The sequence below is a fragment of the Pinus tabuliformis genome, chromosome J (assembly GCF_031772625.1).
Source record: "Pinus tabuliformis cultivar Carrire ecotype Pingquan chromosome J, CPIR1, whole genome shotgun sequence".
NCBI classification, from domain to species: Eukaryota; Viridiplantae; Streptophyta; class Pinopsida; order Pinales; family Pinaceae; genus Pinus; species Pinus tabuliformis.
In genome coordinates, this window is record NC_142295.1 from 900,240,892 (window position 1) to 900,264,328 (window position 23,437).

At 35.1% G+C, this 23,437-nt stretch overlaps 1 protein-coding gene and 1 pseudogene across 1 annotated transcript; both read left to right on the forward strand.

Annotated features, from left to right (window-relative positions):
- Nucleotides 1–8,867: 8,867 nt before the first annotated feature.
- Nucleotides 8,868–23,437, forward strand: part of LOC149229605 (monofunctional isopimaradiene synthase, chloroplastic-like) — a 130,752-nt pseudogene continuing 116,182 nt past the window's right edge.
- Nucleotides 9,862–11,029, forward strand: LOC149229606 (monofunctional isopimaradiene synthase, chloroplastic-like). Its single transcript, XM_089376875.1, has 4 exons — nt 9,862–10,097; nt 10,201–10,339; nt 10,433–10,681; nt 10,769–11,029. Exons 1-4 carry the CDS (start codon nt 9,862–9,864, stop codon nt 11,027–11,029), a joined length of 885 nt encoding a protein of 294 aa, XP_089233001.1.

The following is a 23,437-nucleotide window of genomic DNA, read 5'->3' on the forward strand; positions in this document are numbered from 1 at the left end:
ATATGTTATTTTCTAAATAACCCATGGTTGATAATAATTTTGTTAACAATAACAAAAAATCTTATATAATAGAATATATTTGTGTGTTTTTTCATTAGCAAAAACAAAGTTGATCATATTTCTATTCGATTTGAAAAAAATACACATAGTAGATAATTATAGCATTCACAAGGAATTGAGGTCATTATATTCTTGTTACAAATTTCTATCTCAATATTTAAAATTCGAGCAAAAAAATTAAGAAGCCCCGAACCCTTTATAAAATTGATTGTAAACATCTAGTATTTTAAATATTTATAATTAAATTATACCATGATAAAAGTTTAATTACCTCCAATAAGGAAATGATGTACTCTATTGTCATGTAGAATAGAGTACTCTTGCAAAGGTCTATGTAGATATGACATTCTATTCACTCAAGATTGATTATTGCAAAAAATATTTGGAGTTCTACTCTTCACCTACCCATAGAACTTATTGCTTCAGATATTTCAAAAACAAGTCACACATGAGCCATCAATCCATTACTATGTTGTCTCTTCTTAGCCTTGTCCTCAATTACACAAGCAAAAGTGATGACATCTTCTCCTTCTTCTCCCTCCTTATATAGAATACATTGATGGTAAGGAACCCAACCCCTATGGTCCACCTATCATTATATAACTATTCATTTGTCTTAACATTTACCATTCACATATACCTACATTATATATTATTCTTCCTTTGTCTTCAATTTTCTAATAATCAATATAATAATTAATTAGTAAAATTTATACTTTTTACAAATTTTAAATTTATGAATGGAATGTCAAGAAAAGGTATCATGTAGATATTGAACATTGCATGTCTTAAATCAATATAGAATTTGCATATCTTTAAAAATTTCACCACTAAAAGCTGCACAAATGCTAGTTTTGCACATACCAAACAAGATTTTAGAAGGAGACCAAAATGCGAGATGAACACCACCAGCGTAGAAATTTAATTTGAAAATCCCAAAAACACAACTTTTCCATTCAATAAGAAAACGATAGATAGGAAATGTAGGTGAAAATGTTGAAAAACATAACCACTTGGTTCTTTCTCATATAACTTTTCTTGATGAATGAAAATAGTGTATTCCTTTGTAGAAAAGTATGAGCTCTGAAATGTTCCATGATAATTTCATATTCTTGGCGGTTGGTTTTCAAGGCAAAGTCCAACGTTCACTCTAAACTAACTATGATCATCAATAACCACTTGGTGAATACAAGTAGTCAACCAGTAAACCAACCACACCAGAATTTGAATCAGAATAGGTCAAAATGAAAATTAATTATGTTAACATAAGAGTTCAATAAGAACTTGAATTTGGTTACTCTTGCCTACTAGGGAGATATTTCCATTAAAGGAAATCATAACAAAAGCAATAATACAACAAAGTATAAGTGATCTGAATGATGACGTTACTAAAGATGTAAGTGAAGGAATGGGAAATTTATGGTGATCATGGGAATGATATATCTCAAAGACAGCATGATGATGTTGTTGGAGAGGGACATATCATTGTGGAGGGATGGATTTAGTTTCTAAAAGGGTCTTAACTCAATCTACCTAGTTCTATGGGTTGTTTATCTCAGATACAGTGAGATTGGTTAAAATCAGCTTATCAGGTTCATGAGGGTAGGAGAGGGAGGTGAAATAGGGATGGGAAGTTTACCAGTCCTCCACAAGGAAAATATATGCTTTCATGTAAAGGCAAAGGGAATGTTAGGGAGGTAATTTGATGCAAATAAAGGGTGAATTATTCCTCCCTGAATGCACATCATGAGATTGTGTTTAAGATTTTCCATTGTGAAGCTGCAAGAAGACTAGAGTGTAAGCACAAGAGAGAAGCTAAACATGTAGTGGGTTGAGAAGAGGGCCAAGAAGGCCCTTTCTGGTTCTTCCTCTTTTATATTGGAGACACAAGATTTAAGAGTGTTTATAAGGTAGCAGTAAAGATGAGATGGATTGTCAAGCATATGTTGGCAGGGGTGTTGTTGGACTATCACAGTGGAAAAATGATCTAATGGATAAAATGAATGCATGCTTCCAAAGAAAATTTCAATGTTGAGGAGCAACTTGGAAGGGGTAGTTGATGGTTCCCTAAGCTAGTCAAGTGCTTGCAATGGATTAAAGATCAAATTTTGCTGCAAAGTCTCATGAGGAATATGATTATGCAATAAATGCACATGAAAAATTGGAAGTCAAAGTCTAGGACTCATTACAAAGAAGCGGTTCAAACAATCACCACTAAGTTTTGAATGGGATCTAAAATTTGACTTTCTCAAAATTGCATGAAGTTGGAACCACTGTGAAACAACATGAAACAATTAATGTTAATAAGTAAAATTTGATATTATCCTTATCTTTCCTCTTTAAAAAGGAAAGATAAGGAGAATGTCAACTTTTACTTTAACTTAAAAAATTAAATATTACCATTAATCACTAGGGTTAGGATTTGTAGGGCCCTAGGGTTAAGATTTTTTTTTTTTTTCCTTTTACGTATTTTTTATTAAAAAATTAATATTTTGTGGCCATTAGCTATGTTGCACTACATTCTTCAGAATTGGTTGGTTTAGTAAAGAACTAGTCACTTTGGTGTTTTAAGGTCAGTTCAATACAAGACCAACCTTAGCCAATTTGAACCACCAAACTAGACAAGTACAACTCTAAAACCATTGGGACCAATCAATTCCACTAGTTCTAGGCTAGTTCCAATAAGAGTGTGCCCTTCTCATCTTCCTCTCAAGTCGTTTTGTTGGGTCCTTTCAGGAATGGTGATTTGGAGAGTGCCATAAACTGTCAAACTGTTGTGAGAACCTAAGATCATAGGCAGTTAAGCCTTGACAAGTAGAAATTTGCAAGGAACTAGTACAAACATCCCAAAACATATTTAGTGGGGACGTGCATGCAAGGAACTATTATAGACCTCCCAAGATACTTAGTGAGGATGTGCATGATGAAAAAGCATTAGAAAAAATTATCCACCCTCAAAAACCCTACCCAAAACATTCAAGTGTGCTGCAAAACAAATTTTTGGTAAGATATTAATGCTACCAGAAATCATTCCCCCTCCAATTTCACAAGAAGCTCCTACTCAGGCTACCTCCTCCACTATTGTTATAGTAAGTTCTTGCAACTATGTGAGCTACAAGAAATTAAAACTTCCTTGGAATCTCCACCAATCTTAGGGAACTTAACTTATCTACACAACCCATCTATTTTTGGATGATTGATTAGTTAACTAGATGATCATTGAGATTGATTGAAGTCCAACTACTTAAATGACTTTCCACTAGTTCCTCCAAAAGTTAGAACTAGTTTAACTGACAACAACCTGAGATAATTGACCTTTATTGCTACAAATTCAATCGCATATGCAGAACTGAACTCTAACTCCTCCAACTCGTATTTACTGAGTAAACTAGGTGACATAAGCCATTTCACACAAGTTAACATCACCCAAGTTGTCTATTAATGTGGAAATTCAATTTTTTTCAATTTAATCAAGGAAAAATCAAATTGAGAATTTTTTGCTACATTTTTCAACACACAGTTCACTGGAATGTATTACCTTTACTATGAACTTGGCATAGTTCACATGTTAAGTTCATAAGGTTTTGGGCTGATGTGGTTATATGTGTTGTGTATATTAAGAATAGGTGTCCATATCTTGCTATTATAAACAAGACTCCCTATAAAATGTGGTATGGCCACATTCCTTTAGTGAGGCATCTTAGGGTTTTTAGATCCTCTTGTTAAGCCTTCATACCTAAGGAACAGAAAAAAAAAAACTCAGTGCAAGGAGTCACAAATGTATCTTCTTTGGGTACTCATACCACCAAAGAATACCATCTCTATGATGAAGTGAATAAGAAGTTTATAATATATAGAGATGTGATCTTTATTGAGTCTTCCAAGATTGACAATGTTGTTGAGTGGTAGCTTAATCGTTTGGATATATTTGAACATGCAAAGTATTTTCAAGAGTTTGATAATGAGATTCCACATCTCCTTCTCTTAGCTATATAATTTCTATGAAGAGCCTTGAAGAAATCAGGTTGAAGGAAATTCCTTCCCCTGCTTTGTCAGGAAAGAGCCAAGAGACTACTGGCAACAAGTAGTCAAATCTAACAAGCAGTGAGGGTACATGCAAGATATAAAGCAAGGATTAATGAAAAGGAGTGTATTGACTATATACATATCATCAAACATCTTTCATCCCACTTAGGATGCATTGCATTGTGCCTGGTTAGTCATAAAATCATGTTGGTCACAACCTCCGTAGCTTAAATAAACAAGTGGTAATACTCTTCATCTTCTAAGTTATGCAATAAACAAGTGAAAGGGAGAAAGACACATAGAGGAAACACATGGAATGACTTTCAGTTCTTTCAACCATGCATGTCATTAAAGACAGAATGATACGACAATGATAAGCAAACTTTTAAGCTATAGTAAGAGGTGTATTTCAAAAGATGTTCTTTGTTTTCCATACCTATACTCCAAAGAGTTTTGTATCAGATGGAGTCCTCATGAAGTCCCAATATTCTATCATACGTTGGGTTCCTTGGTCTACTTATTTTTCTCCTCAACTCCTTGAGAGTCATCTGTCATGTCATCTTTCTTCATGGCCCCTGAGAGACATAATTATGTAGTTTCAGTGGGGAGTGACTGTTGTGGAATGAGGCCATGGGAGGACACATTTACACAGTTTTAGAATGCAAGGCACTGCTATGGGATGAGGCCTTAGGAGGACACATCTACGCAATTTTAGGATGCAAGGCAGACTGAGTAGTCAAGGGACAAAATTGCACAGTTTCTGGAGACAATGTGTTTCGGCTGAGGCAAGGACATTGGAGGAAACCACTGCACATTTTTTAATGCTAAGGGAGGTTGGGATTTCTGCGCATTGCACAGTTCCAATAGGCAAGGGAAAATCTTGAGGGTTACATATGTGAAGTGCACAGTTTAGGAAAGTTGGATGAGGCTAGGTTGCTAAGGAAACTCTGAAATTTGGCTAAGTATGGGATCAGTGGAACTGATGTGAACAGTGATAAAACTTGACTATGATCACACACTTGAAAACTTAGCAATACAACATAGACCATCCATAACATATAACACATACTTCGCTTAATTGAACAACCTTTGTGGCAGCTTACGACAATTGCGGCTTCGATGATAGACTTTGGGAGGATAAAGGTGACATTTGTGTAAGAGTGTGTGAAATGAGTGTGAAACATGTCTACGTGGTGAGGACAACCCATTCTCATAAAGATTTCCCCTTGAAGCAAAACAAACCTCCCTTTTCATGACAATGGATAACCACTAAGCCCAAAGATGACACATTCTATGTAAAGATAAAAGAATGAACGACTCTTCAGATTGAAAATCGGAGCTTGAGATCATCAACTTACCAATAAGTGACTAAGGAACGATCACTCACAATATCCATAGTAGGCTCTGAAATTTAAGTGCAGGCCAAAATTTTGGAGGGTGTTGCAGCCACTACAATAGAGCCTTCACCTTCTTGCTAGCTTCTTTTTCAACCAGTGTCTTGAATTTTATGAACTTGGAGAATGTCTCATCTTTCTTCCAGATGAAGAAGATCCAACACTTCGGTGAATAGTCATCAATAAAACTAACAAAATATTTGTGTTTGACAGTGTAGGTTATCCAGAAATGTCCATAAACATCATAGTGGATCCTTTCTAGGACTGCATGTGCTTTGTTGTCCTGATCATGGAAATTTGTGGATTTTATGTACTTCCGCAATGTACATCCTTTCCATACATCCTACTGCTGAAGTGCTCCTTTAGGGAGGCTAGTGGTTATTTGTTGTATAATATTCGAGATACTATGGTGCAAATGACCAAGTATTTTGTGCCAAAGTTCATCGACATCGTGACCTGCACTTTCTCTGCCTTAGTGCTTAATGCAACACAGTCTCCCACATCTAGCTTATACAGGTTCTTCACATGAACCCTGATCTGCTTCACCTGTCCCATGGTTATGTGTCTCAGTAACGCTTTTCCTTTGTCAAATATCATCTTCACAACCATGGCAAACCAACCACTTTGTGAATGCTAGTAGGACCCTTAATCCTTTACCTTTACCTTTTTTACTAGTGCCTTGTATTGAAAATTTGAAGACAAAATATTTATTTTCTCTTAAAAAATTGTCTTAAAAGCCCCCTTTTTGTAGCAATGCCGAATGCAATGATAGACAAGTTGTCTCTAATGGTATTAGCAGATATGAAAGGGACAACAGGGGAATTGATGTCTGATAAATCTTGTCATTAAAAGTTGTCTCATTCTTCTTAGTCGACTACCCCCACAAAACAAAGAGCCCAAAAACTTGTTGTCTTTATATAAGATAATGTGAATGGTAAGTGAAATAACAAGCTCGGTATAGGCGCAATACATTAGTTTCCTACAAGCTGGCGGACTTAGGGCGCACTCTGAGAGTCAATTTCGTAGTTGTTAGATAATATTGTTGATATGTTTGTGTATTAATTGTTAATTGTATTAAATAGGTTTCATGTAAAGTGGCCATTGTCTTAAATATAAAGGTTTGTCTTGAAATATTTTTGTCTCAAACTATTTTTGTCTTAAATATAAAGTTTTGTCTTAAAATAATTTTGTCTTAAATTGATTTTGTCTTAAATATAAAGTTTTGTTTTTAAATGTTTGTCTCAAACTACTTTTGTGTCAAATATAAAGTTTTGTGTCAAAATATTTTTGCCTTAAATTATTTTTATCTTAAATATAAAGTATTGTTTTAAAATATTTTTTGTCTCAAACTGCTTTTGTCTTAAAATATTTTTGTCTTAATCTATTTTTGTCTTAAATATAAAGTTTTGTCTTAAAATATGTTTTTGTTTTAAAGTTTATATTTAAGACAATTCAATTGATATTAGATTTTAATGTAAAATAACTAAAATAAAAAGTGATTTTTTGAGACAAAAGATTTCTTTTGTCTTAAAAAAATGTCTTAAAAGTGCCCTGGGTGTAGTAGTGATAATAGTCATAAAAATAATTTACCCTCCACAAAACCTAAACCAAAATCAAAGCCATAACATCAATTTACCTCCACAAAACCAAAAAAAAACAGAGCCATAACACTTGACTACAATTTCTAGCAAGAATGTGTTAAAAAAAATTGTGAGCCATGTCCACACACCATTGCAACAATGATGAAGACTCGAACAACCCAACAAATCTTACTTATAACAAACTCCTCTAACTAAAAGACAATGGTGTTACACTCTAAGAAAACCCAAGAGAAATCCATGTAAAAACAATTGTAGAATTTGAAGGGTTACCTTCATGAGATAAGACTCAAGCATGAAACCTCCATATCAACCATTCGAGCTAATGAAATTTGCAATAAATCTGTGCAGTGACAAATTTACCATGATCTCGTGCACCATGGGCAACTTACAACAATCCGCGAAGGGATAAATGGCGTTCAACAACCACGTAAATGGCAAAGCCCCCACAATCTCATCGAAACAACCTCACACGAAGAAAATGACAACCATCAGAGGCGAGGAAATGAAGGTTTCTATCATCGGATTCAAGGCAGCATAACGCCCACTCATCACGCATGAGCAACATAAGCAAGGGCATAATACCACCTACATTTGAGCAAGAACAAACCATAAACAACCTCGAAAATCATTGTGAGCAATGCCGAAAGGTTGGTGACACCTCACCTTCCATGTATGACACCTATTGTATGGTCCATGTGAACAAATGCATGCACTTTGATGACGTGGAATGGAGGGCACACAACAACTGGTATCCCCTATGGCTCCTTGCAATTTTTTAAGCCAAAAACACATGACTTTTCGCATAGTGATGGTTCCATCTCACCTTGGCTTTGCCTTGCTTCTTGGTTCTCCTTGTTCTCTGTGTTTTCAAATGCTCTCAAGGAATTTTATGTAACTTGGAACTTTGATACCATGATAAAGATTGCAAAGTTGAAAGCATAAACCTAGAAATAAAGTGAACTAGCTCTAACTCTTTTCATCATTGAGTAACATCTAAATAAATTACATGACAGAGAAAAGAACAATAGCAATAAATCAATGGACTAAGACTCAACTACAACTCAACTAACTATCAATAAATCAATCGAATAAGACTCAACTACAACTCAACTAACTGAATTGAAAACATACTAAGTATGACGGCCCATAGACAAAAATGAGAATGAGAGATTAATGCTGTCAACAATATAACTCAATTAAGGAAATTGAACTCAAACCGAGTATGACACCCCATAGACAAAAATGAGAGCGGGGATTAATGCTCTCAAAAATATTTTGAATTGAAAGTCAATTAACTCAAACTAGATATGGCATCTAGCCGACAAGAATGAGTTAGAGATTAATGCTCTCAACAATAGTTTGAATTGAAATAAATTTTTGACCTGTTTGTACGAATACATTGATCTATCGAACTTGTTACTTTGAATTGAAAGTCCATTAGGTTTTTACGTTGTACATTAAAACCTTGCTGTCCAATACGTTTTGAAAATGAAATTATGAAAAAGACATTGAAAACACCTTTGCCTTACTAAATTATTCAACAACTTCATCGATTAGTACTAATAGATCCATCATATGCCAACAAAAATTTATGGACAATAGACAAATTTCGGCATCTCTAGTGTTGTGGAGAGGAGATCTATTTTCAACGCGGCTACGAAACTTTGGTTTTGGTGACAGAAGTTCTCCTTGACCTTGGTTATTGATAGTGATCTCCTCCAATTTGACATTACATATAATTAAGCTCCTTCTCTACCTCTGGTAATCCACTGGCGCATTTGGCAAAATGGCAATGCTCTTGTCTTCATTGTCATCCCATATTCTCGTTACTGCGACACTGGGTGGGCCTCATCATCTCACTCTTGACGCCCATGTGAATACACAATGCATTCCAGGTCTCTTCAGCACGTTTAATAACAGAAGCCCTGCCAGAACGCACAGAAGCATCTACCTACGATCGGGTGCGCACAGAAGCATCTACCTAAGTTTCTTTATATATTTATCTCGTATTATTGAATATGCAGCTTCAAGCAAGATCATTGCTTGTGTTGGCGAAGACTCAACTTCCCTTTCCAATCACTCCGATAAAAAGAATACTGGTACCCTTATTTTCATGCCCTGGGCCGAAAATAATTTAAATGTTCACAACATCCTGCCAAGTGATTAATTGCACTATTATTTTTTTCATTTTTATGGGATACCTTCAGATTCGCTTTCTGCTCAGACACTAGCGACACCACAATTCCCTCCGGCAGTTTGGAAGGATGATATTATTGATTCTATACTGTCATCGAAGAAGGTTAGCATTCTCAGCCGCTGTTCGTTAAATTTCTTGTTTGTCGTTAAATTTCTTCTTTGTAAAATGTTATGGTTCACGTCGCAAGAGTGTCAGCCGAGATTTTCTAAAACATTATGGTTGACCTATTAATTTCAGGTGGCAGTAGCTGACGAGACATTAATATCTGATATTAAGAGTATATTCAGAGGTATGGGCGATGGGAAAACGAATCCCTCTGCGTATTGTCTTTTCTGCACTGCTAAATGAAGCGAAAAGCTTATGCTTGGATTTCATCAAACAAATCATTCAGAAGCGTGAGGCTAACCTCAAAATGTTCGTTAAACTCTGCTCTTCTATCCTTGATAAAATTGCCATTTCTAAATGCCATTGTCAATTGCCCTTACCGTCGTGGTGGTGTTTGGATCAGGATTCATACTGATTTTCTCTATACGGTTCCAACAATATTCTCGTATTATCTGGAAGGCCTCCAAGAAATAGTAGAATGGCACAAAATCATCAAACTTTAATGCAAGGATGGTTCATTCCTCTGCTCGCCGGCATCGGCATCAAACTTCAATTCAATGTTTCATCAATCTCCTCTTCTATGTTTGAACCAGAGCTAGCTTCGTGCAGAGCCGCTTTTACCAAATCGACCGCCTGCGCTATCATTTTAGACGACCTATATGACGCTCATGGATCTATAGAAGACATCAGGCTGTTCACAAAAGCAGTTAAAAGGTGGAGATTTAAATCTCTTTTGATCTAAAAATAGACGAAAGTTTCTGCAATTATTGTGGCTGCTAAACTATGTATTCATGCCTATTCTTCGTCTTTGTTATAGATGGGATCACTCTCTGTTAGACCGAATGCCAGAACACATTAAAATATGCTTCCTGGGTCTGTACAATCTGGTAAATGAAATAGCGGAAGAAGGCTGCAAGAGACAGGGGCATGACGTGCTAGGCTACATTCGGCACTTAGTACGTACTTATTATGTTACACAGATTTTTATTTTCTACAAAGATACAATTAAATACTGATTATGGATTTATGGGTCATATAATATATGGCAGTGGGAGATCCAGCTTGAAGCATACACGAAAGAAGCAGAATGGTCTGAAGCTGAATATGTGCCGTCCTTCGATGAATACATAGAGACCGCTAATGTGTCAATAGCACTGGCAACTGTCATTCTGATTGGTGTTCTTTTCACTGGAGAGGTTCTTACAGACCACATACTCTCCCAAGTTGGTTACCGATCCAAATTGGTATATCTCATGTGTTTGACAGGGCGTTTGGTAAACGATACCAAAAGTTACCAGGCAGGCTACTCAATCTCTTCTAATCCAATGTAGGGTCTCTGTCCCTAGGCGCTTTAATTTATTTGAACGGTTGCTAATTATGTGCAGGCGGAGAGAGGTCGAGGAGAGGTGGCTTCTGCCATACAGTGTTACATGAAAGACCATCCCGAATTGTCAGAGGAAGAAGCTCTCGAACATATTTATAGTCTCATGGAAAACGCCCTTGCAGATTTGAAATGTGAATTCCTGAACACAAAAGACGTGCCGGACAATTGCAGGAGAATGGTTTTTGACAGTGCCAGATCAATGCAGCTGTTTTACGTGGAAGGGGAGGGTTTAACACTTTCACAAAATACGGAAATTAATTAATTTATCCTGTTAGAACCAGTTGCGTAGGATAAATTATTCGAATCAAGGTGCGTGGTGTTCTGTTCACGGTGTTGTTATAACAAATTTCTTTTCTTTTTTTCTCTTCTCAAGCCGGCTATGAAATTCATGGTTGCCAACGTGTTTTTGCTTTTCCCCATTCGTTAAGGCAAATTAAATTTCATTTTATGTTAAAAACAAATTGTTTGTCAATCATAGCCTAAGATCATAATGAGAATCGTTATGAGAATAATTAAATGACCAATCATTTTTATGGTTGCGATCTAGAGTTGACCATTAATCCCTATATTATGGATGTAGCGTTCTATTTGCTTTATGTTTAATGTTATAGGTAAATGGAAATGTTTAATGTTGTTTTTTTGTTATGGATGCAGCATTCTATTTGCTTCATTTCTATCTATTACAGAATAATTGATAAATATACAATAATAATAATAATAGTTTATTACTTATTTTTTTATAAAATGTAAATAAATAATTATTTATTTTATTAAAAAAAAATTATTATTGTTTTTAGAAAAAATATCAATATTTGTATTTTATTTTATTTCATAATAATAATAATAATAAATAATAATTAATAATTAAATAGTTAATTATTGTTAAACAATAATAATAATATTTTTTAATTAAATATTTGTAAATAATAATGATAATATGATGAATATAAATTAATTAAATAATAATAATAATAATTAATTTTTTGTCACAATGTGATGTTGGACCATGGTTGGCCATGATTGAATTTCATATTGAGACAATCTTTGTCACAAAGCGACATTTGAGCATGGTTGACCATGGTTGACTATGATTCACCATGTTTGACCCAAATGAATAACAAACGATTGGGATTAATACAAAAAACCGAAAATTGACCATGGTTGTCCACGATTGACCATGGTTGACCATGTTTGATTCTATAAAACATGGTTGGCCATGATCAACCATGCCATGACCATGGGTGGTTATGGTTGTCCATGGTTGACCATGATTGATATTATAAAACCAAGTTAATAATAAAGCCAAGGGATTGATATTATGAATCCAAGGAAAAGATAAACCCAATGGATTAATACTAAAACCCCACGATTGACGATGGTTGATCATTATTGAATAATATTAAACCCTTGGAATATGAACCCTTAGATCAATAAACCCAAGGGATTTATATTATAAACCCAATGGAATAATAAACCTAAGGGATAACAATTATAAAACCAATGTATATCAACCCTACCATCAATATTATAAACCCTAAAATAAACATGGTTGATTTCCATATAGAGACAATCCTTGTCACAATGTAACATTGGACCATGGTTAACCATGGTTGGCCATGATTCATTTTCATATTAAAACAATATTTGTGAGAACGCAACGTTAGACCATGGTTGATTTCCATATCCATCGTTGTATGAGCATGGTTGAGCATGGTTGGTTATGATTGACCATGGTTAACAATGATTAATATTATAAACCTAATGATTGATATTATAAACCCAAGGGATAAATACTAAAACCCAAGGGATTATGAACCGAAAGGAATAATATTAAACCCTATGGACTATTATTATAAACCCAACATATATAAACCCTAAGATAAATATTATAAACACTAAAATAAACATGATTGGCCATCATTGATTTTGAACATATTGAGACAATCCTTATCACAATTTGATGTTGGACCATGGTTGACATCATAATAAACCATGGTTGATCGAGGAATAATAAAACCAAGTGATTGATATTATTAACCCAAAGGAACAGTAAACCCAAGGGATTAATACTAAAACCCCAAGGGATTATGAACCTAAGGGAATAATATTAAACCTAAATGACTAATATTATAAACCCAAGGTATAAAAACCATGAGATAAATATTAAAAATACTAGAATAAACATGGTTGAGCATGGTTGCTTTTCATATTGAGAAAATCCTTGTCACAATTTGACATTGGACAATGGTTGACCATGGTTGAACATGGTTGATTATGGTTGACCATTGTCAAATAATATTAAACCCTATGAATATGAACTCTTACATCAATAAACTAAAGGGATTTATATTATAAACCCAAGGGAATAATAAACCTAAGAGATAAAAATTATAAACCCAAGGTATATAAACCCTAACACAAATATTATAAACCCTAAAATAAACATGGTTGACCATGGTTCCCATGGTTGATTTCCATATCCATATGGTTTGACCATGGTTCCCATGGTTGATTTCCATATCCATATGGTTTGACCATGGTTGAACATGGTTGGCTATGATTGACCATGGCTTGCCGTGATTAATATTATAAACCCAATGGATTTATATTATAAACACAAGGGAATAACAAACTCAAGGTATACTAAAACCCCAAGGGATTATGAACCCAAGGGAATATGATTAAACCCAAGGGATTAATATTATAAACCCAACATATATAGAACCTAAGATAAATATTATCAACACTAAAATAAACATGATTGACCATGGTTGATTTTCATATTGAGACAATCCTTATCACAATGCCATGTTGGACCGTGGTTGACCATGGTTAATTTTCATATCCATATAATCTTTGTGAGAATGCAACATTGGACCATGGTTGATCATTGTTGATTTTCATATTGAGACAATCCTTATCACAATGCCATGTTGGAGCATGCTTGACTATGGTTAATTTTCATATCCAGACAATCTTTGTCACAATGCAACATTCGACCATGGTTGATTTTCATATCAAGACAATTTTTGTCACAACACACGTTCAAACATGTTTGACCATGATTGACCATGGTTGACCATGTTTGATTCTATAATACATGGTTGACCATCATCAACCATGGCTGACCATGGTTGACCATGATTGTCCATGCTTTTTATATGTAGACAATTTTTGTCATAATGCGAGATCCGACCACAATTGACCACGGTTGACCATGGTTGGTTATGGTTGACCATGGTTGACCATGACTGATATTATAAACCCAAGTTAATAATATACCCAAGGGATAGATATTATGAACCAAAGGATTAATACCAACCCCAAGGGATTATGAACCGAAGGGAATAATATTAAACCCAAGGGACTAATATTATAAACCCAACATTGGTAAACCCAAATATAAATATTATGAACACTAAAATAGACATGGTTTATTTTCATGGTAAGACAATCCTTGTCACGATGTGACATCAACCATGGTTGGCTATGATAGAAAATGGTTAACCATGATTGATATTATGAACCTAAGGGAATAATAAACCCAAGGGATTGATATTATAAAACCAAAGGAATAATAAACCCAAGGGAGTAATATTATAAACCCAAGGTATAAAAACCCTTAGATAAATATTAAAAATACCAAAATAAATATGGTTGATTTTCATATTGAGACAATCCTTGTCACAATGTGACGTTGGACCATGGTTGAACATAGTTGTTTATTGTAATGTTTCCAATTTTTGTGAGTGCAAAATTCACTAAGGAGTTTTGCCAATTTTTGGTGATACTAAATAAAAGGGAGAAAATATTATTTTGTGGGAGAAAAGTGGAAATTATTATTTTAATGAATAATGGCAGAAAAGTAATATTTTATTAGTGGAAGGCGGGGACCACCAAGGGAGAGGACTAGCAATTATAAATAGAGCTTAGAGGCCTCCATTTGGTACCTTTAACATTTGCAAACAACTACTCATCCATTCACTCTCTTGTTTACCGAGTCTACCATTGTTTAGCCACGAATCTGTCAAGTGGGAGATTCAACCTCTACTTCGGGGGACCATCCATGCCAGCCCTAGGGAGGCTGTTCCACAAGAGTTTTCAGGAGTTCCATAGTAGTGACATACACTAGTAGCTAGTGCAGAGCAAGGAGTGCGTATTTCTGGGTAGCTAGGAAACACGCAGAGGAAGATTGAGGGAAGTAGAGATCTGATTTCTTGTCCGAGAGATGGGGAGCTGAGGTAGCAACATTAAACTAGCATTCTTGCTAGGTTTTACAATTAGCTGAGCCAACATTCTAGCAAGTCATACTGTTGAGCTGAGGGATAGTGCAAAGGCCACTCAACAAATTTTCGTGGTGCTTGGGAGTAGCTGATTTGGGCCAAGAGATCATCCGAGAAGTTAGGGATTGGATAGCAGGGGTGAAATCAACATTTTGAAGGAGTTTTCAAGTGGATTTACAGGCAGTTTCCAACAGGCCTTGTTTTGCAGCTACAGCTGTGGGGAGGCTCCAAGGGGGTCAAAAATCATAATTCAAAACCAGCTAAAATCCCTTCTGGGTTTTTCTGGGTTTTGTCCAAGGAGTCCGGGTTGAAACACATATAAATTTTTGGGTAGTTTTAGTGCACTTTCGAGCCATTTGAACTTTAGTAGAGACGTAGTTTTCTCGGCAACGCAGTGCAGATTGGTGCAGCAGCTGGGCACCTTCAGCTCAACCATTTCCTACTTGGGTTTGGTCCTTCTTGTCCATTGTGAAAATCCCAGGTGAACCATTCCATCATCTATTGTATTTGTCTTGTAGAAATTAAATAAAATGGCTTAGAAGTTCTCCGTTTGCAACTTTTATATGGGTGTTTGTTGGATATTTTGTTTTTGTAATTTGTTGCATATATTATTTGCTTGTTTGTCACTTTTATTCCTATTTAGGATCATTATAATGGTATCAGAGCATGATCTTGTTCTGTTGTGGAGTAGCCAGCAAGATCATGAGATATTTGGCCATGTATGCACCGTGATGTGTGAACTATAGACAAACCCACGGCTCAAGGGAGAGTGAGTATCATTGAGGGAAAAATGACACTCACCCACTTTGGTGGCTCAGCTAGGAGTTCTGTCAGAAAATGGGCACAAGAATTGGACACATATTTCCAGCTAAACCCCATGAGGGAGGCAGACACTATTAGACATGCCACTTTACACTTGGATGGAGATGCTATGGAATGGTGGTATCAAGGGCTAATCCCTTTGGGTCATGTACGTATCACATCCTACAAAGAGTTCACACAGAGGCTTGTGGAGAGTTTTGACCAAAAGGACACTAGACCCCCTCAAAGGGAGTGCATAGGATGAGGAAAGCTAGAGGATGAGACCAGGAGGCATTTCTACTGGTGGAGACCAATCTTTAGATGTCAGAAGCTTAAGGAGGAGGTTGAGTAGGAGGACACACAGGATGATGAGGGGCACATCAATATTCCTAGTGTGACACATGAGTCACCATTGTTAGAGGCCTATTTGGTAGCTCCAGCCAACACCTCGGTTGAGGGAGAAGAGCATACACTCGGAGGGCCATCTATTGATGAGAAGCCAACAGTTGATGAGGTACCCAGTCCTATTACCCAGTTTCTAGACGATGACCACCCATAGTAGGTTGATGAGGTGCCTAGAAGCATACATGTCATTGAGGAGGTACCAAAAGAGATAGAGGGGTCCAGAGCAGTGACCGAGTTTATAGAGGATAGTCACCCTCCATAGTTTCATCAGCTCCGAGATAGCCTTCTAGCATTGAGAAAGAAGGTCACGACAGTGCAAGAGGCCATTCTACAAGAAAACGAGGATTTGGAAGGCATGAGAGTGGTTTGTGCTGAGTCAATGGCCAAACTGACTCGCATTGGGGAACGGTTGGGTTCCCTAATTGTTTAGTTGGAGTGCACATTAGAGCGATGGGGCAACCATAATTAAACATTACAGGCCAGTAACACTAGTAGGTTACCACTACTCATTGGAGAGGGAGAGGGAGAGTCACCTCGACATATTTTATGTGTTGGCGAGGATGGTGAGATGAGGTAACATGAGTTGCGCAGGGGGTATCCTTGGCAAGATGGAGGGTTAGTTCCATGTATGGGAGTTTATGCTCTCGATCCTTCCCTTGGGGTTGGATGGTGAGAGATATTGAGTTGGTATCTGGTGGAGTTGGCTAGGAAGTTAGATGCATCCATGGCCACATCTTAGGGGAGGCTGTGGATTACCAGAGGGGCTTGAGGGCCAGAGTGTTGTTGGGATCCAAGTGGGACTCTACATCACATCCTGGAGTCGGTAGGTCATTGTAGCAGCCACGTGATGGATTGAGTAGTTGTTTGCACACACCTTTTCATATGCCCTTCAGAGTTCCTGACAAAACTAGTGACAAGATGGATTGCAGAGGAGTATCCAAATTTCATGGCATATTGATTGTACATGGAGTCACAGGCTGATTAGCCTACTCTAGTAGGAGCTGGTAGGAGGAGGTGGCATCGATAGACCATCAAATAGGGCATTACATGGAGATGGTGCTCTCTCATTGGTATATTGGACACTAGAGCTACTGAGGATAGACACAATAGTGGCATTCCTATTGGCATGTGAGGAGTCAGACCCCTAAGGTATTTCAGGGAAGATGGGGAGATGTAGCCCACATCATGGAATGATTACTAGTAGAGTGGTGGATGCATTGGCACATGCATGATGACATATGATACAGGGTGGTATGACAGTAGGTAATGGTACCCAGGGGTGCACAAGGATATGCCGCAGAGTACAGTCTTATGTAGAGGGATGTGACCTAATGCATACAGACCCAATCTTAGAACCTAGCATCCATTTTTGTATAGAGGTATGCATTGATGGGCAGTGGCTTGCAGAGGAGCCTGGAGATGCATGGTTGCTTGATGTAGCATGTTGGTTTTCATTGAGCGACTCACATCACATCGAGTATACATGGGGATAGCTAGATAGAGTGACATAGGCAGGATATGAGACAATACAGGATGGTATAACAGTAGCATGGGATATCTAGTGGTGTACATGGATAGGCTGCAGGGTACAGTGTTAGGGCGAGGACTACATGGATACTCGATGGGATGTAGGGGCATATGGTGATGTATAACGAGGTCTTAGAGGGTTTCCTCTAAGGAGACTTATGGACGGAGACACCAGGCATACCTTTGGGTGTACTTCACCCAAGATCGACGGGGACGCAGATGAGCGATACTCAATGGTATCCATGGGGACTCACATGTCTCTACCTCTTATAGATCACTTACAGGCACAAACAATTTGGATTTTCCTTTGACACTCTGGGTGCAAGCAGCTAGGGACAGTGAGCTCACTCGAGGTATTGGGATGACACTCAATGCACTAGGGGAAAGACTTCTCTGTGGCAGCATTGGCTTGGTGCACGAGTTGACAACCACAGGTTGGGGGATGATGTGATCAGTTGTAGGGGTGGCATATCGTTCATCAGTGAGCCTACACTTGGGGAGCAGGTCACAAGGGAGACATGTGTCACTCTTAATAACAATAATTATTTTAGTAAATGTGGTTGATATACCCATAAGGCTTCATTTCTATCTATGACAGAAACAATTGATAAATATATAATAAAAATAACAACAATAATAATAATTTATTACTCATTTTTTATAAAATGTAACTAAATAATTGATTATTTTATTAAAAATAAATAAATTTTAATATTGTTTATAGAAAAAATATAAATATAAATATTTTATTTTATAATAATAATGATAATAATAATATGATTATTAATTAAATAAATAATAATAATAATAATAATAATTAATTCTTTGTCACAATGTGATGTTGGACCATGGTTGATCATGGTTGGCCATGGTTGAATTTCATATTGAGACAATCTTTGTCACAAAGCAAGATTTGAGCATGGTTGACCATGGTTGACTACGATTCACCATGTTTGACCCAAATGAATAACAAACGATTGAGATTAATACAAAAACTAAAGATTGACCATGGTTGTCCACGATTGACCATGGTTGACCATGTTTGATTCTATAAAACATGGTTGACCATCATCAACCATGCCATGACCATCGTTGACCATGGTTGGTTATGGTTGACGAGGGTTGACCATGATTGATATTGTAAAACCAAGTTAATAATAAACCCAAGGGATTGATATTATGAACCCAAGGGAATAATAAACCCAATGGATTAATACTAAAACCCCATCATTGACCATGGTTGGCAATGGTTGACCATGATTGATATTATAAACCTAAGGAAATAATAAACCCAAGGGATTGATATTATAAACCAAAAGGAATAATAAACCCAAGGGATTAATACTAAAACCCCAAGGGATTATGAACCCAAGGGAATAATACTAAACCGAAGGTACTAATATTATAAACCCAAGGTATAAAACCCTAAGATAAATATTAAAAATGCTAAAATAAACATGGTTGAGCACGGTTGATTTTCATATTGAGACAATCCTTGTTACAATGAAACATTGGACCATGGTTGACCATGGTTAACCATTATTGAATAATATTAAACCCTAGGAATATGAACCCTTAGATCAATAAACCCAAGGGATTTTTATTATAGACGCAAGGGAATAATAAACCTAAGGGATAACAATTATAAAACCAAGGTATATAAACCCTAACATCAATATTATAAAGCCTAAAATAAACATGGTTGACCATGGTTGATTTCCATACAGAGAAGATCCTTGTCACAATGCAACATTGGACCATGGTTGACCATGATCTATTTTCATATTAAGATAATATTTGTCAGAACACAACGTTAGACCGTGGTTGACCATGGTTGATTTCCACATCAATCATTGTTTGACCATGGTTGACAATGATTAATATTATAAACCCAATGGATTAATACTAAAACCCCAAGGCAATAATATTAAACCCAAGGGACTAATATTATAAACCTGACATATATAAACCCTAAGATAAATATTATAAACACTAAAATAAACATGATTGACCATCGTTGATTTACATATTGAGACAATCATTATCACAATTCGATGTTGGATCATGGTTGACATCATAATAAACCATGGTTAACCGGGGAATAATAAACCCAAGCGATTTATATTATAAACCCAAATCAATAATAAACCCAAGGGATTAATATTAAAACCCCAAGGGATTATGAACCTAAGGGAATAATATTAAACCCAAGTGACTAAGATTATAAAGCCAAGGTATAAAAACCCTAAGATAAATATTAAAAATACTAAAATAAACATGGTCGAGCATGATTGATTTTCATATTAAGACAATCCTTGTCACAATATGACATTGAACCATAATTGACCATGGTTGAACATTGTTAATTATGGTTGACCATTGTTTAATAATATTTAATGCTAGGAATATGAACGCTTATATCTATAAACCCAAGGGATTGATATTATAAACCCATGGGAATAATAAACCTAAGGGACAAAAATTATAAACCCAAGGTATATAAACCCTAACATAAATATTATAAACCCTAAAATTAATATGGTTGACTATGGTTGAAAATGGGCTAGCTAGTTTGATGGGATGTCTTTAATGTCTCCCATAACACACACTCAAAATAATTCCAGCATTGTCTTTTCATCTGCATTTAGTCTATTGTGTTTCTCTTCAATTTCCAATTTTTTTTGGTATGGATTAAAATTTCCTTCAGTTTGTGGTCCTCTTCCATGTCTTTAGGTGATTTCCTTTTGGGGGTGATCTTCTCCTAACCCTTGCCTTTCGGTTCACCAGCCTCCATAATTTGAATTAGCAATTGTTTTTCCAAGCTTTCTACATTATAAATTTTATCCATGTTCTCTAGAATGGAAAACGTATTGGTATCTGGGGTCTTCTAAGGTTGACCTTGAGATGCATTTTGAATAGACATATCCATAGAAGTTTGAGCCGATTTATTATCCTATTGGGTTTATTGATTTCTAGCTAATGTACCCCTTCTTGGGTCGATTGATTGAAAGTATTCCTTGTCTTTGTTTTCCTTTACCTTTTTCTCTTACGCTACAATGAATGGACAATCTATAAAGAAATGGACATATTCATGGCATCAGTGAAATTTGAACAACACATGTTCATAATCCAAAGGCTGGGTCCAAATTGTGTCATTATATTCCAATTCAATTGAATCTAGCAAGGGTTGTGAAATGTTCACATGGACACAGATCTGGGTGTAGCGTGCATGTCTCCTTCTCTTTGTAATCTTCAATATATTCATAAAATCTCCTATAAAATTACCAATCTCCTTTAAAATATCGAGTTCCCATAAGTATTTTGGAAACGAGAAGAGACACACCCATACCGGGGCCACCAGGAAATGCTCATTCTCTGAATTATAACATTCTTCCCATAAAAAAATGAATAGCACCACATTGTTCATGAAATAGGGCATGTTATCAAAGACTCTTTTCCAATCTATTAGATATATGAAAATCACTGTAAGAAAGCCTTATTCTCTTAACCGAAGTTTGGTTGGCCCATTCGAGTTCCATTTTGTTTGGATCCATTGAATAATTTACTATTCTTTTGGCCAGATTCCCATGAGCTTACAAATGAGGACATGGTATTTCATGAATTTTCGAGTCTTTTCCAAATGGTTTTTTGTAATCAAATTTTATTTTTATTTTGGGTGGCTTTCGAAAGCCCCCATCATAGGTGACTCCTCATTTTCCTTTCCTCCATTGGCTGAGCTAGAAGCTCCTCTCGTTCCATTTTTTGATTCATTAATTGTGTGGCGCTAGGAGGAGAACCCTTCCCCTTGTTGTGGGGTCGCTCATGAGGTGACTAGAATGGAGGATGATGACATCTCACATGGCTTTGTGGCTTGGATTCAGCAAAAATTACTGCGACCACCTACAAACTACTGTAACTGGCACAAAACACTAGCATATTAGAATAATGTTATTTTGTTTCCAAAACCTTAATGAAATACATAATATTAATTTAATTTTAAAATATAGAATAAATAAAAATTTGGAATTTTTTTTTTTCCTTTATACATTAATATAATATTTAGTTTTCTCTAATTTTATATTTAATTACTTATATAATATAAATTGATTGATTGCAATCAATTCCCTCTGTAGCATTGAATTTGCCATGCCCTCTTCCAAGTCACTAATAAGCGAAGGGGATGGAAGCAATTAATTAAATTGAAACACTTCTACATTTTAATATTCTTTTAAAATTTATATTTTACATATAAATTTTAAATATTTTTAGAAGTTTATTAATTTAAAAAATTAATATTTTTTTATTAGCCAAATTTATTACAAGGGACAACGAGAATGATCATTCTCACATTATTGATATATATTTTGAAATATTAAATAATATGAAAAAAATAATAAAAAAAATTATTTAAAAACAAAGAAATAAAGTTAATTATATATCTATATATATATATATATATAGAAAATAAAAAGTCATATAAATTATATGATAATCATAAATTATATTGATATATATTTGAAAAAATTAAATTATTTTTGAAATTAGATTTTCAAATCAAATAAAATAAATATAAAAAATAAAAAAAAAATTATCTTAAATATTTTATTCAAAATTGAAAATGAGGCTCTACAGTGTACTTGTCTAGTTTTTCTTAACAACTTACTCAAAACTGAGAAAGGAGATTTCTAGTATACTTGTGTCTTTTTCAAGATGAGAAATAACATAATTCCAACACATAATGGAGATTCTGATTTAAATGGACCCTCCTAAGCACCCCACTCAACTTGCTTTTGCTCAACAATGGTGGAAAAATCACATAAGAATAACGTGAACAAGACTTTAAATAAACAAGGATTGATGAAAATAAGGTGGACAAGGAGGAGAAGGAAGAGAAAGAGGTGAAAGAAACAACACCAAAATAGAAGCAAAGCTTGAAGTGAAGGAACAATAGAAGAAGAGAGAAATGTTGTAGAAGAAAAAGTTGAGAAAAATGAAGTAGGGATAGGGGCAGGGAAATTGAAGAAGAAAAAACTACAAATGAAACTACTCAAGGTAAGAAGAGAAAGCATGAGAATGAGCAAGATAAAAAAAATTGCTCAGAATAAGAAAATAAGAATAAAGTGAAGAAAAAGATAAACAAAAAAAGAAGTTGGAAACAACATGTTTGAAACAAGGGCGATAAAGCTAGTTGTAAGGTCATTAAGAAAAAATATCTAAATTTACCAAGGTCTTTTTTTTTTAACTGATACAATTGTGTATCTACTACTTTATGTAACGAGACAAAATGTTTGTAATATTTTTTGAATGCAAATATATTTGTAATATTTCTCTACTTAAATAATCTATAAGGAATCCAGATATTTATGTTGTCAATTTTATAATATAATAAATTTAGACATTTATATTGTGAATTTTATAGTAAAATATATTCATATGTTTAAAGAGGAAGTACACTAAATTTTATATTATTAAATATTATTTTATATCGAGCTAGTTATAATAAATAATGAAAAGATATTATTTATATATATATATATATATATATATATATATATATATATATATATATATAGATATAGATATAGATATAGATATATATATAGATATATATATAGATATAGATATATATATATATATATATATATATATATATA

Excerpts from the sequence above, each read along its gene's own strand:
- LOC149229606 (XM_089376875.1), top strand. The coding sequence starts at position 9,862 with ATGGCACAAAATCATCAAACTTTAATGCAAGGATGGTTCATTCCTCTG. Across the intron at positions 10,098-10,200 it reads TTCACAAAAGCAGTTAAAAG|ATGGGATCACTCTCTGTTAG; the intron begins GTGGAGATTTAA and ends TCTTTGTTATAG. Across the intron at positions 10,340-10,432 it reads TAGGCTACATTCGGCACTTA|TGGGAGATCCAGCTTGAAGC; the intron begins GTACGTACTTAT and ends AATATATGGCAG.